Source organism: Pagrus major, chromosome 7 (genome assembly GCF_040436345.1).
Source record: "Pagrus major chromosome 7, Pma_NU_1.0".
Classification (NCBI taxonomy): Eukaryota; Metazoa; Chordata; class Actinopteri; order Spariformes; family Sparidae; genus Pagrus; species Pagrus major.
The window spans coordinates 12,610,258-12,623,925 of NC_133221.1; the positions used below are offsets into that span (position 1 = coordinate 12,610,258).

Sequence of the window (13,668 nt, forward strand, 5' to 3'; positions counted from 1 at the left end):
TTTCCCAAAATCACAAATCACAGCTTTGCAGAGTGTGCACAACTAGATATAAATAATTGATTCATCTTTTGTCATTTTTCATGCAAAAAAACATCCTATAATAACTATAATATCTTTAGGTTTAAGACCTGTTAGTCAAACAAAACAAGCTAATTGAAGACATCACTTCTGCCATTTTTTCACTAATGTCTTTACAATTTCTTAGTCAAAACAATTAATCAAGGTGATGATTGCTGGGCTAATCAATAATGAAAATAATTGGTAATTATCTAAGGACTAAAGCACGGACCCATATACAACACTGGGGAAAATGGACTGTATTCAAAAGGAAAAGAATGGATCAACCCACATATTGCAATGTCAGATTTATTTTTATTCTGTTTTTATCAACAATTCTGTTTTGTCCTGGCTTTTGTTCAGTGTAAAAGCAACAGAAAAATAGTCATTTCTGTGCAATACAACACAATATATCCTTAGACCTTTGACAAAGAAATACAAAGAATCTGATTATATTTTGTCAAATATAGCAACGTCTGATGAGGAGATGACCATGTGGGTGAAGGGGTTAAACTGGCTTGTGGCCGACACACTGAAGTCTCCGACACCGCTCCAAATAGAGAGGTAAACAATGCACATGTAGCTACACATCACACCCAAAGCTGAAACTATATAAGATGTTGTGTAATGAGCTGCATGCAAAAAATCTCTTAATACCCTCTCTTTGTTTCCAGATGGTTACGTAAGCAGTTCTACGCCGTTGATCGTAACAGAGAAGACAGGTACGTCCACTCAGTGAAAAGATACAAACGCTAGAGTTGATCAAATCAGCCTCACAGGAATTAGGCACAATTAGATATAACTCAATGGTTTGGCGCATCAGTTGTGTGTCCTTTCCCCGGTGTAACATCCAGAGCGAGTAGGCGAGCTACATGAGTTTGGTAGGTGTCAGTGAGAGAGCTCTGTTGAGGTGGTGTGAAGGAACTAACCTCTCAGCCGCACACCAGCACCTCTTCCTGCAGCAGGAAACAGACTGCAGAGGATGGAGGAGATGCACAGAGATGTTTGTCTGTTACATCCCTGACGAAAGCGCAGACCTTTGTTACGCCGTAGGGGTGTTGTCCTGCCTGGCCAAAATTCCAGGCCGTGTAGTAAAAGTGAAGCCAAAAAGACTCGGCTGAGCACGAGGGGCGTGCGTTTCAGTTTGTCTGTAAATTTCAAAATAATGTCCCCAACTACAACAGGATCTGCGTAATTGGTAGAAGTTTTTGCGTTTATCTTACGTGCATATCCATGTTTGTGTTTAATTTCTCAACAAAACTTGTGTATGTGTTTAGGATATCCTGTAAGGATCTGAAGAGCATGCTGAGCCAGGTCAACTACAGGGTGCCCAACATGAGGTTCCTCCGAGAGAAACTTCCGGTAACCTCCTCCTGCTTATCACAGACACCCCCCCCCCCCTTTTTCCACTCCATCTCCCTGCCCACTTCCCTTTCAATATGAGAGGCTAAAGATTTACGATTTTTCGTTAACGGTCCTTTTTTCCTTTTTGTTTTCTAGGACTCAGAGTTGAGGAATGGAGACGTGTCCTTCAGCCAATTCGCCCAGCTCTATCGCAGCCTCATGTTCGATGCTCAGAAAAACGTAAGTGCACTTGCTTTATGTGCACACAGATAGTTCTGTCCCAGCACTTTCATCCCCCCTGCGCCTCATCTGATGCCCTGCCAAGGAAACCCTTCCTCCCCCCCATCTGTCTGTTCTCAAATGGCTCGGAGATCAATATGGACCAGTTAAAAACCCACCAAACCCCTCTGGTGGAGGCCATTAGGACACACACACACACACACACACTCAACACTCACACAGATGATGAGGCAGGCAGACTGGGTGGGGTCAGATTAAATGGATGACCTCAGTGCCCCCCATGACTAACCACCCAGCCCCCTACAGGATGTCTGTGTCCATCTACATGACTAGTACTACACACACTGAAATGACATTAATTAACTAAAATGTTCTCTTTTTGCCCATTCTCTTAGATGGAGATCCCATTTCTACAGAGGTAGGACACACACACACACACACACACACACACACACACACACACATTGAATCTCTGCAGCGTCACAGATGTGTGTTTACTGAAGTGAACCATCACTTTCTCTGCCAGGTTCATCGACAGACCAGAACAGAGGATCTCCCTCGACGACTTCAAGAGCTTCCTCCTGGAGTCTCAGAAGGTAATATCTCCAGGCCGTTTCACATCGAGTTCATCAAGTATTTGTTTCACATGCACGCCCTGATACATCTGTGTCTGCATGTGAATTCAGGAAATGTGGGCCACAGACAGCAGCAAGGTTCAGGAGTTTATGTTCGCTTACCTGAAAGACCCCCTGAGAGAAGTGGAGCAGCCTTATTTCCACCAAGACGAGGTACACACAGCTCTCCCACTCTCTTTTGCCCCCTTTTTCTCAATTCTCCTCACACTCTTTTTCTGGGTTTTTTGCTCACTAATGGAAAATGTAAACTTGCTTTTGCTCGTGATGTTTCCGATGTCCCCTCTGTGTTGTCGGTGTGGGTGGGAGATGCTCAGAAATTTACATGGATAGCCATGATCTCGGCCTAAAGCGCCTCCTCCCACACAGATAGAAAAGGTTATTGACTGTGGTGCCGCGTGAGGGTTCTGCAGAAAGCGAAGGATGCTTTCTGTGGTCACCATAAAGCACTGAGAAGAGGAAGCTGGTGCGAGCCAGCCTGTAAGACTTGGTACTGTGTTTCTGTGCCCTCGGCTATGTTGTGTTAGACAGCAGATGCACAGGTCTTGGTCTACTGAGAATAACAGCGAAAGTAGAAAAACTGTTAATAAGAACAATTGTTATTGTTGACCCAGATGGAGAGGACTGAGGGTTCTTATAATATAGGTGGTCATTTTTCTTTTTTCGTCATCAGATCAGCGCCAACCTTTCCCTGTCTATACCAAACAAATGAAAGTCCAAAAAAACCGGACAAAATATTCAACTTTTCGGATATTCTTTTGATGGATGTGTATCTGGTTTTCAATTTTGGGATTCAGATATTCATATTTTTGCTTTTTTGCTAAATGTAGGCAAACTTCAAAATAGCTGTTATTATACCTTGTTTAACCAAACCTCTCAGAATTACTGACATGCATAAAACACACCAAACCATTCATGAAATGTATTTTTATTCAGTAACAAATAACATAGAAACATCAATGCTTTAGGTGAGCAGAATCCTTAAGAAAGAATGCCTTCAATTAAACTGAAAGACACCATCTTGGTTGAGAACAGAGGCTGGCTAAATCCTTCACAAAACAAGCTCAGCACTCCCTCCTCCCCCAACCGAAGCTTTGCCGGAGCCCAACATTTTTTATTCTGGACAGCCCTACAAAACAAAAACTCAAAACATATATGATCTGTATTCTGTATGTGCAAGATATCAGATCTCATGTGTTCCTAACTTCTGACACACCAGACAGCTGCTCCATGGTTCTCCAAGCATTTAGAAATGTTAAACGCTCACATACGTGATCTTGTGCCATTCGGAATATATTCTCTGTATCTGCTCATGGTTAAGATGGATTCACGCATTGAAATTTGTGATGTGAATTTATTGTGCTTTATTGGGTTTTTGCCTCTAAGTATTGAGAGAACAGTGCTTAAAATGAGACACGTCAACACTTGTAATTATGGTGCAAAATGATTTATTTAGAGGAGTTTTGGTGCAGACACAGACTGAACGATCAGGGTGGTCTAAAGCTGGATCAGATCTTGGCAGTGTGCCCTGCAGAAGGCCTTCTGAGCCTTTTCCAAGCAAAGAAATGTTTCTTCTATCACCTATTAAAGCCCTGTCAGTGCCTCCAGGTCTGAACTGCTTTGTATACTTGCTTGTTACTAGTGCTATTGTTACTTTTTACAATGCCACATCAACATCGTTTTGTCTGAAGTCTGCACTCCAACTGGACTCTCTGGAAGTTCAAAGAAAGTTCTGCTTTAGGCTTTGGCAGACTTGCTGAATTGTTGACTTAGACAGCCCTAGTCACTCGTGGATTTGGCAGAAACAAATCAGTTAAGTCTGCAAACGTGTGTAAAGTCCATAAATTTGGCATCAGCCTCATTCTCACTGCTCTCCTCTCTCTCCTGCATAGCTGCTGACATACCTGTTCTCTAAAGAGAACACTATCTGGGATTCCTCCCTGGACCAGGTGTGTCCTGATAATATGAACAACCCCCTGTCCCACTACTGGATCTCCTCTTCGCACAACACGTAAGGATGCAGTTCATAGCTCTCATGCGTACATTTCTTTTAAGTTCAACCAGTTGTAATAAGGCCTTAGGAATGCTTAAAGCCTGGTATTGTCTCTTGAAAACCTCTAACCAGTGAGAGCTTTTGAACTGACTTCATACATCAGATAAGAGTGTATTATTTCACAATCATGTTCAAGAATGAGATCCAGGCGTGTATTTTGTAGGAAAATGTATTTTTTCCTGCTATTGAAAAGTGTGTGAAAAGCAGTTCAGATGATAACCTTCTGTGCTAGATGTGAAACAATACTCATTGGAGCAGCGGAATGAAAACTTCCCACGTTGCTTTGATTAGGTTTGAATTGACCGACTGAATGAGTAAGAAGTGTTTACTCCAGTCAACAAAAGAGCGAGAGGGCCCTTTTGATACAGCAGTATCAATGTGTGTGTGCTACCACCATAGAAAGTGTGCGTGTTTGTGTTGCAACCCCTGACGTAAGAATCCTTTCTGACTGACTGGTTGGATATGAGTGTGTTTTTGTCTGCCTACCTTGACGTTACATGCTTATTTTTAGCTACCTGACGGGAGACCAGTTTTCCAGCGAGTCGTCTCTGGAGGCGTACGCTCGCTGTCTGAGGATGGGCTGCCGCTGTATTGAATGTGGGTAAACACACACACACACACACACACACACACACACACACACACACACACACACACACACAGACACACTACACTTCAACCCACGTACAGTAAATCACCACCACTTGAGTTTCAACCTCGTAATTAACTCTTCTCCCTTACAGTTCTACTTTTAATGCAGCCGCCACACCCTTATCCACACACACTGTTACACAACAGTGCTGTACGCTGTATGGCCTTTACACCGAACCCTTGTCGAGCAGGTTTCTATGAATAGGACTGTATTATAGTAGGTCAAAGGGTCGCTCTGCCTCATACAAAAGTAAATAAACGTGACAAGTTTAAAGGTCTTAGATACTTTCAAGTCTTCTTTCTCACAGTGTTGTGGAAGCTACCGTAAAAGCTACCAGTTTGTCACACTGGAGGAAGATGATCTACAGCAAAGCTTACCCTAGGTAGAAATCTAGTTTGGTTAACTAAAGCTGCCTAGAAAAAGCAGGTCAAACCACTTTGTAAAGCAATGAGCAAAAAATATAAGAAAAATATAAGACAAAAATGTCGCATGGCAGCAAAAATGCCATTAAGTTCATCTGAATGCAGAAAGTGTCCACTTGTTCAAAGATCATTAAATAGAAAATCAAAATGAAAGACCCCACTATGGGAAAAGTGCCAGAAATGTCAGCTCTGGTTTTGTATGTTTTATTGTTACTTTATTATTTATTTATTTAACCAGGAGTATTCCCATTGCGATCCAAAGTCTCTTTTACAAAGGAGACCTGGCCAAGACAGCAGCATAAAAAGTTCCACATAAAACAAACAATATAACATTTTCACATAAAAGAAACAAGCAACAGACTTGAAACAAGCAGCGAATTACATCAAGACAATTAATTTTACCAGTGTTAAGTTACTGCACGTGCATTCAGTTGTAAAATAGCCCTTCTTCCATACCTCCAGTAATCAAGTTGAAGGTGTCTCTGTAGCACACAGACATAATTTGTCTGCATGACCAAAGGCTGCAGCTGCTGATAGTTAGGAGGTTAGGAGATAGCAGTCAGTATTGTTAATGATTAATCGATTAAATTTGTTAAAAATGTATTCACAAACATTCAGAGATGGGCACAAATTCATCAAAAAGTATCTTGTTAGAAATTACATATACTTGCTTATCAAATCAACAAAATAAAATACAAAATACTACTATAAGACAATGCATTTAATTAAGTAATTTAAAACATACATAAAGACATTATTATTATTTATTATTATTATATAATATAATAATAATAATAATAATTAATAATAATAATAATAATTATGTACATATATAAATAATTATAATATATATATAATATATATATAATAATAATAATGTCTTTATGTATGTTTGTATGTTTTAAATTACTTGTATTTTAATTGTCTTATAGTAGTATTTTGTATTTTATTTTATTTTTTGATATATATATATATAGATAGATATAGATATAGATATAGATATAGATAGATATAGATATAGATATAGATAGATATATTTGAACTACCATCAAGCTACAGCAAAATGTTGTTAAACTACTTGTTATCACTGCTTACTCGTCTGTATGTAGTGTAGTAGATGAAATGACATCGCGTGTATGTCTGTGTTTGTTTATTTCCAGTGGACTGCTGGGATGGTCCAGACGGAATGCCAGTCATCTACCATGGACACACCCTCACCACAAAAATAAAGTTTTGTGATGTTTTGACCACCATCAAAGAGCATGCCTTCGTCACGTCTGAGTGAGTCTCCATGAGTGCCAGCCACTCAGTATTCTTTTTATAGCTGTCGGTGGCGATGCAATAGTAGGACCAGATAAAGAAACTGAAACACTGATAAAGAAACAATGTGGAGAGACAGCAGCAGTGACATCATTGTAGTGCGTGAAAGATAAAGATAAGAAAGTTGCACTTAAGTCCAGATAAGGAGAGAATTCCTGTGAAGTTCTAATCCGTGGTCCTCCTGCAGCTATCCCATCATCTTGTCCATCGAGGACCACTGCAGTATTGTGCAGCAGAGGAATATGGCCACTCACTTCAAGAAGGTGTTTGGAGACATGTTGCTGACCAAGGCGGTGGATATCGCGGCTGATGGCCTGCCCTCACCCAACCAGCTCAAGAGGAAGATCCTTATTAAGGTCAGGAGCCTCCTGCACAAAACATTTGGCCTTTTTGCGCCAAAGCATGAATGCTTTGTATGCAGCATTTCTGACCGTCTGTCCTTCTCTCCCTTCACTGCTGCAGCATAAGAAGCTTGCAGAGGGCAGTGCCTATGAGGAAGTGTCCACCTCCACTCCCTATTCAGAGAACGATATCAGCAACTCCATCAAAAATGGCATCCTGTACCTGGAAGACCCCATTAACCATGTAAGCATGTTTATCATAGTAAATGGATTCTGGATGCTGCTGAAACGTGATGCACTGAAGCCTATTTTGCGTGTTGTCACTCTTCCTAAGTGCTTTGATTTTAGCTGTGATAAGGCAAAGACATCATCATCTTTTCTATTCCACATTCATTTTATAGCTGGGTCTTGACTTAATGACCTGCTTTGCTCTGTGTTTCAGAGGATTTATTTCCTCTTGCCTAATCGGGCCACTCTTCAGTGCGACACATGGATCCTCTAAATATTTAATCTCACCATTTGAAGCAACAGTCTCTCTCCCTTCACCTCTCTCTCTCTCTCTTTCCCTCCCAGGAGTGGTACCCTCATTTCTTTGTCCTGACGAGCACTAAAATCTACTACTCAGAAGAGACCTCCAGTAACCAGGGCAATGATGATGAGGAGGAGCACAGAGAGGTTAGTAGGCCTGATCTGCTGTCAATACACATAAAGATGAGAATCACTTGTCCTGATTTTGAATTTTTTCTTGTAACAGCACCAGACATTGCACTTAATTTATACACAGTTTGATAAATACAGTGCTTTGTGTTGTAGAAAATCCTGATTTCTTTTTTTATTTTTATTTTTTAATTTTCTTTATTTAGAATCAACGTAGATCATCATCTTTACATACATACCACTACAGAGAGATCCATATTTCCTGCTTGTCACAATGTATTTGTAGAACACACATTTTAGATAAGAGAAAGGTGGGAAAATACAAATACAGTAAATAAATTAGAATGAAATAAAATAATGACCGTGATAATAAAAAGAAAATTCAAACAAAGGAGCAGGTTTGAATTTTTTTTTTCATTTACGTTTCAGGTAAATACACCCTTTCCCCCTCTCCCACATTTCCTCAAGATTAGTTTTTCTGAAGCCTCATAGAAAAAGTTATTCTTTCCATTATAAACATTTAATAAATCTTGATTTCTAATATTCAAAGACCTGAAAATGATCAGATCCAGAAGGAATGAGGGAATAATTTCAAGCTAAAGCAGCTAACAGGGTTTGTAGAAAGTCTTGAAAGCTTGGCAAATGGTTCATTTTAACTGTTCCAAAGGCAGGAATGGTGCTACATGATTGAAAAAAAAAAATCATATTACGATTATTTTTTAAAGATACTGCGATTGTGATATAATCACAATTAGTGGAAATAATCATTGTGCATCAACAATTTTAATTTTCACTGAAAAAACAGCTCTGTGATTTGGACATGCGAATTCGATAATATTTTGATTAATTGTGTAGTCCTAGTTGGGAATATGTTTACATTCTAATATACTCCCTGAAAAATGTTTTATTTTCAACATAATCTAGTGTTTCATCTACACTTACTCATGTACACCAAAAATCTTTGTCTTGGATGAGAGGTGAAACGTCTTCAAGAAACTGAGACACATCCAGTTGCCTACCATACAGCACTTGGAACAAAAATCTTTCGATATTTAAAATGATCCTGTTGCAATATATAGTCTGGATCAAAGCATACAAGCCCATATGAACTGCTGGTAAAATAAACTAAATTCTAATATACATTGATTGCTGTGGGTATAAGGAAAATCTGTAAAATTTAATTTTTCAGCAATTTAGATATGATGAATACGGTTTTTGATACCTTGAAAGAGATTGAAAATTTCTCAGATTTCACTCTTAAAAAGCTGTATGAAGCAAGTAAATGTGAGCACCATAGATGTCAAACATCTCCCTCTGTTTTCTAATCCTCCAGGTGTCCAACGGTATGGACCAGCACGTGACAGAGAAATGGTTTCACGGGAAGCTGGGTGCAGGGCGGGACGGGCGGCAGATAGCCGAGAGGTTACTGTCCGAGTACTGCCTGGAGACCGGAGCTCCTGATGGGTCCTTCCTGGTCCGAGAGAGCGAGACATTTGTGGGAGACTACACACTGTCTTTCTGGTATGGATGGTGCACATGATTTTGCATTCACAGTATCTGCAGACTTTCTACACATGTAACAGCGTAACTGTAAAATAATATTGATCATTAATATCATTTTGTAATTTACAGTTTAATCCAGATTTTCCATTTGTTGTTAGCAACAGAAGAACATATCAGAGTAACAAGTTATTATCATGATAATTCAATGAATTGAATAGTTGTGTACTACACTGTTTCATTTCTTTGTTTCATGTCTTAAACTATACATATAAAAAGTAAAAGTGACATTCTCCAGGCAACCAGTGATTTTAGACATAGTAAAAAAGAGAGACATACTGTAGTTTAGCATAGTGCCTGGCAAAAAAACATCCCATTAACACCCATCTGTTACACAACTGTGATTTACTGCCATGTTGTAGTGGAAAACTCTCGTGTGTGTCAGTAGACAGCACTCACACCGTGTGTTCTGTCGCACTAACTCATGCTAATAACAGTGACACACTGTCAGATCAGTCAATGTCAATCACTCCATCATTGATTGAATGGGCTTTTTGTCACGGTCTGAAGTGTAATCATTCATCTTCTGTCTGCTAATGTAAAGGCTCTGCATGAGTGGTGTTACCTCAAAGCCAATCAATCTGTGCGTGTGTGTGATTTACACACAATGTATGGAAATAATGCTCAGATATATAGCGGGTAGTATGTTCAAGATTAACGACAGAGGTGGTGTTTTTTCAGGAAGAAAAACTGGTTGTTTGTTGTTTGTTTGTGGATCGCTCACCTTCTTTTTTTGTTGTTGTTGTCGTCTTATCCATCTCTGCACCAGGCGTTCAGGGCGGGTGCAACACTGTCGTATTCACTCTCGTCAGGAGGCAGGCAGCCCCAAGTTCTACCTGACCGACAACCTGGTGTTCGACACGCTCTTTGCTCTGATCAACCACTACCAGCAGGTGGCGCTGCGCTGCAACGAGTTTGAGATGAAGCTGACTGAGCCGGTGCCTCAGACCAACGCTCACGAGAGTAAAGAGTGAGTCTCAAGCAGTATTGAAAGAATTTTTGATTATGAAACACTGATGACCTTCAGGGATGTACATTTGTCAGTATTTAGTTTTGTTTTTGTTGAGGGGCACCATCTCATTCAATAAACTGGAGATTTATGCTGGATGCTTGTCCCCAACTCTAAATAACATTTTATAGCTACAGCTTACATTGTAGACTTGCGGCAGACTCCCTAATCTAGAATGAAGAATGGGCGCGAAGTGACAAAGTTGCATCCCTACAATTACAAACCGTCTGTTTGTGTTGTTGTTCATCCCAGGTGGTACCACGCCAACCTGTCCAGGAGCCATGCCGAGAACATGCTGATGAGAGTTCCTCGTGACGGGGCATTTCTTGTGAGGAAGAGAGCGGAACCCAATTCATTTGCCATTTCCTTCAGGTAACTCGATCCTATTGCCTCATAAAGTAATAACAGAAAGATAGATCTAAGGCACACTTCCAATTTTCCTACTCAGCTTGATATTAACATTCATTGGCAATGTTTTTGAAAATGAAATTCAGCTTGAAACATCGATCAGATTTGAACCATTTTGCCAGAAAAGTGTCTTAGATCTTTCTTTTCTTTTTTGCACTTCTGTATCGGCTACCAAAGAGCACCTTCATTACATTTTGTTTGAACTCCCGAACACTCTAAATTTTTTCTTACTGATGAAACTTGTTTAGTCTTTTACATCTAACTTCTTTTTAATGTACGAGGATGAGCGAAGAGAAAGGCAACTAATGATCATATACAGGTTAACCAATATTCAAACGAATACAAAGTCATTGATATCAAGTCTGTGGTTTCTTCACAGGGCCGAGGGAAAGATAAAGCACTGCCGCGTGCAGCAGGAGGGTCAGACCGTGGTGCTGGGCACCTCAGAGTTTGACAGCCTAGTAGATCTCATCAGCTACTATGAGAAGCACCCTCTGTACCGCAAAATGAAACTGCGCTATCCCATCAATGAGGACACACTGGAGAAGATAGGCACTGCTGTGAGTACAACTTCACGATCGATGGCACTAGTTACTATTCTCTGGGTTAGATAACATAAAATAATATTAAAAAAAAACACACAACCTGTCGTCCAATAGGAGCCAGACTACGGGTCTCTGTACGAGGGCAGGAATCCAGGCTTTTACGTGGAGGCCAACCAAATGCCAACATTTAAGGTGAGTGTGTTCGTGTGAGGTTGATTTCTGCAACTTTGGACCTGCAATACAGTGAACACGGCGAACATCTGTGTCACCACCTTCTGTCTCGTCTTTTCAGTGCACTGTGAGAGCCATGTACGAGTATAAAGCCCAGAGAGACGATGAGCTCTCCTTCACTAAGAACGCCATTATCTCTAATGTGGACAAACAGGAAGGAGGATGGTGAGTGATCACCTGCATAACATTAGATCAGGAAGTAGCTCTTAATTATCCATTTAGACAAATCCTATTTGTGCAGGTGGAGAGAGTGAAGGCTCATGACAGGGTGACTATACAGGATGTTATAAGAATATTGACCCAAAGTTGGCGTCAGTTTAACACTACTGGGTTATAAATATTTACAAAACCACATCCCCCTCTTTTCTCAACACATCTTTCGTCATCTTTCTCAGGTGGAAGGGTGACTGTGGAGGGAAAAAGCAGCAGTGGTTTCCTGCTAACTACGTGGAGGAGATCAGTCCGTCGGCGGCGGAGCCTGACAGAACTGTGAGGATCAAACTGCTACAACTTCAAATTTGTATATTTAAAGTGAAATAAGGGCACCTGCACCCTCCGCGGGAAGTTTGGATCCACTGTGATAGAGACATATGTGTAATGTGGATTATGGCTTTCCTAATCCTCCTCTTCTCTGTCAAGCAGGAGATGACAGAAAACAGCCCTCTGGGAGATCTGCTGAGAGGAAGCGTGGACGTGTCTTCCTGTCAGATTGGTGAGCGGCCCCTCCACTTCCTGTCCGACTCTGTGCTGCAGGACTGCAGGGCAGGCTGTCACCTTGCCACAGGGCAACCTCATTCTCTGGCCATCGCATGCATGCATGTGATCTGTGCCCTCTTTAATTTTGAACTGCAAAACTTGACACACTGGTCATCACTTTGTTTCCTGTCTTTTTTTGTCCATTATCAGCCTCTTTTATTATTAATTCTCTTTGGTTTTAGGATTACTCTTTCCTCTCTCACAGCTTTGGATCTGTTATTTTATTGACATCCTCCAGTCCAGTCAATACACACCCATTATTGTTGGCACATGCTGTCATGCAGTATTGTGGCCTCTGCTAAACACAGTTAATACCTGAGCCTGCGTCTCTGCCCTTGTATGGCTCTTAGGCTCCATCTAGTGGTCGCATGGGGAACATCGAACTGTATCCTCTTGAACACTTTGTTCCAAAGCTTCCTTCACAATAATAGCACCAGTTGAAGCCATTGTTTGAGTCAGGGCTGCTATTTGGTTTTCACGTCTTACCACTGTATTATTTGAGCTTTAAGCCTGTTCACCTCTGACCTTTTTGTAAAGCACATCCAATCAGAGTCAAGCTGAATAAGAAATTGTAAAAAAAAAGAAGATGAAAACGAAGCTTAACGATTTTTTTTTTTTTCAATTAATAGTTAATTGTGTGTACATTTTGGATGCTGACATGTTCTGGTCAGTAGCTAGAGTAAGGCTGAGTTCAAATAGGAAAAGAAACCTGTGTTTTTCCTCTCCTCTCCTATTTTTTCTGGCCTTTCCTAACCCTCCTCTTTATTTTCTTTGCAGTTCAGCGTCCTGAAGGGAAGGGCAGTCGGCCTCACGTCTTCTCCCTGGTGCCGAATACCTCCATGCGTGCGGGCCCAGTGCTGGATGTCGCTGCCAACAGCCAAGAAGAACTCAAGGAATGGATGTCTAAAATCCGTGAGGTCACAATGACCTCAGAGGCCAAGGTGAATATATTTATCCCACTGCTGACAGAAAACGAAGGCCAGGACTCATACCATGCTCATGCCAAATTGTTGGTTCAAAGGGCCAGTCATGACTTGTGTTAGCCCTGTAATACCCATAACCTGTATTTACGAAGTACTGACTGAGCGATGAGCACATATGGTGTTTGTCTGGGATACCATTCTGCAGACTCACATAGTTACACGTAGGAGAATGCTTCAGGCTAGGATTAGTGTCAATTAATTCTGTGAAAATACAAACAGAGAAGTGATGGGTGTGCTGTTGGTGCAGCTGTACCTAAACTCTGTGTTCCTGTGCCCAGCTGGAGGAGGGGAAGATGATGGAGAGGAGGAAGAAGATTGCACTGGAATTATCCGACCTGGTCATCTACTGTAGGCCTGTGCCGTTTGACGAAGACAGTAAGTTTAATTCACACAGGAACAGAGATTTGACTGATGACATACCTATCACGTAATCCAAATAGGCACATGTCCAATATCAA

At 40.9% G+C, this 13,668-nt stretch overlaps 1 protein-coding gene across 2 annotated transcripts in view; it reads left to right on the plus strand.

The window, feature by feature from the left end:
* The window catches only part of plcg1 (phospholipase C, gamma 1), a 31,888-nt gene that overhangs the window by 10,968 nt on the left and 7,252 nt on the right, over nt 1-13,668 (plus strand). For both annotated transcript variants that reach the window (XM_073470293.1, XM_073470295.1), the window contains exons 4-26: nt 528-621; nt 732-779; nt 1,335-1,419; nt 1,558-1,641; nt 2,037-2,059; nt 2,168-2,237; nt 2,328-2,429; nt 4,166-4,284; nt 4,838-4,923; nt 6,561-6,681; nt 6,908-7,076; nt 7,183-7,305; nt 7,635-7,736; nt 9,052-9,239; nt 10,048-10,248; nt 10,540-10,659; nt 11,075-11,255; nt 11,355-11,432; nt 11,533-11,636; nt 11,867-11,960; nt 12,114-12,183; nt 13,005-13,168; nt 13,489-13,585. In XM_073470293.1, the coding sequence (XP_073326394.1) occupies nt 528-621; nt 732-779; nt 1,335-1,419; nt 1,558-1,641; nt 2,037-2,059; nt 2,168-2,237; nt 2,328-2,429; nt 4,166-4,284; nt 4,838-4,923; nt 6,561-6,681; nt 6,908-7,076; nt 7,183-7,305; nt 7,635-7,736; nt 9,052-9,239; nt 10,048-10,248; nt 10,540-10,659; nt 11,075-11,255; nt 11,355-11,432; nt 11,533-11,636; nt 11,867-11,960; nt 12,114-12,183; nt 13,005-13,168; nt 13,489-13,585 (2,523 nt within the window). The remainder of the gene's footprint in view (nt 1-527; nt 622-731; nt 780-1,334; nt 1,420-1,557; nt 1,642-2,036; nt 2,060-2,167; nt 2,238-2,327; nt 2,430-4,165; nt 4,285-4,837; nt 4,924-6,560; nt 6,682-6,907; nt 7,077-7,182; nt 7,306-7,634; nt 7,737-9,051; nt 9,240-10,047; nt 10,249-10,539; nt 10,660-11,074; nt 11,256-11,354; nt 11,433-11,532; nt 11,637-11,866; nt 11,961-12,113; nt 12,184-13,004; nt 13,169-13,488; nt 13,586-13,668) is intronic.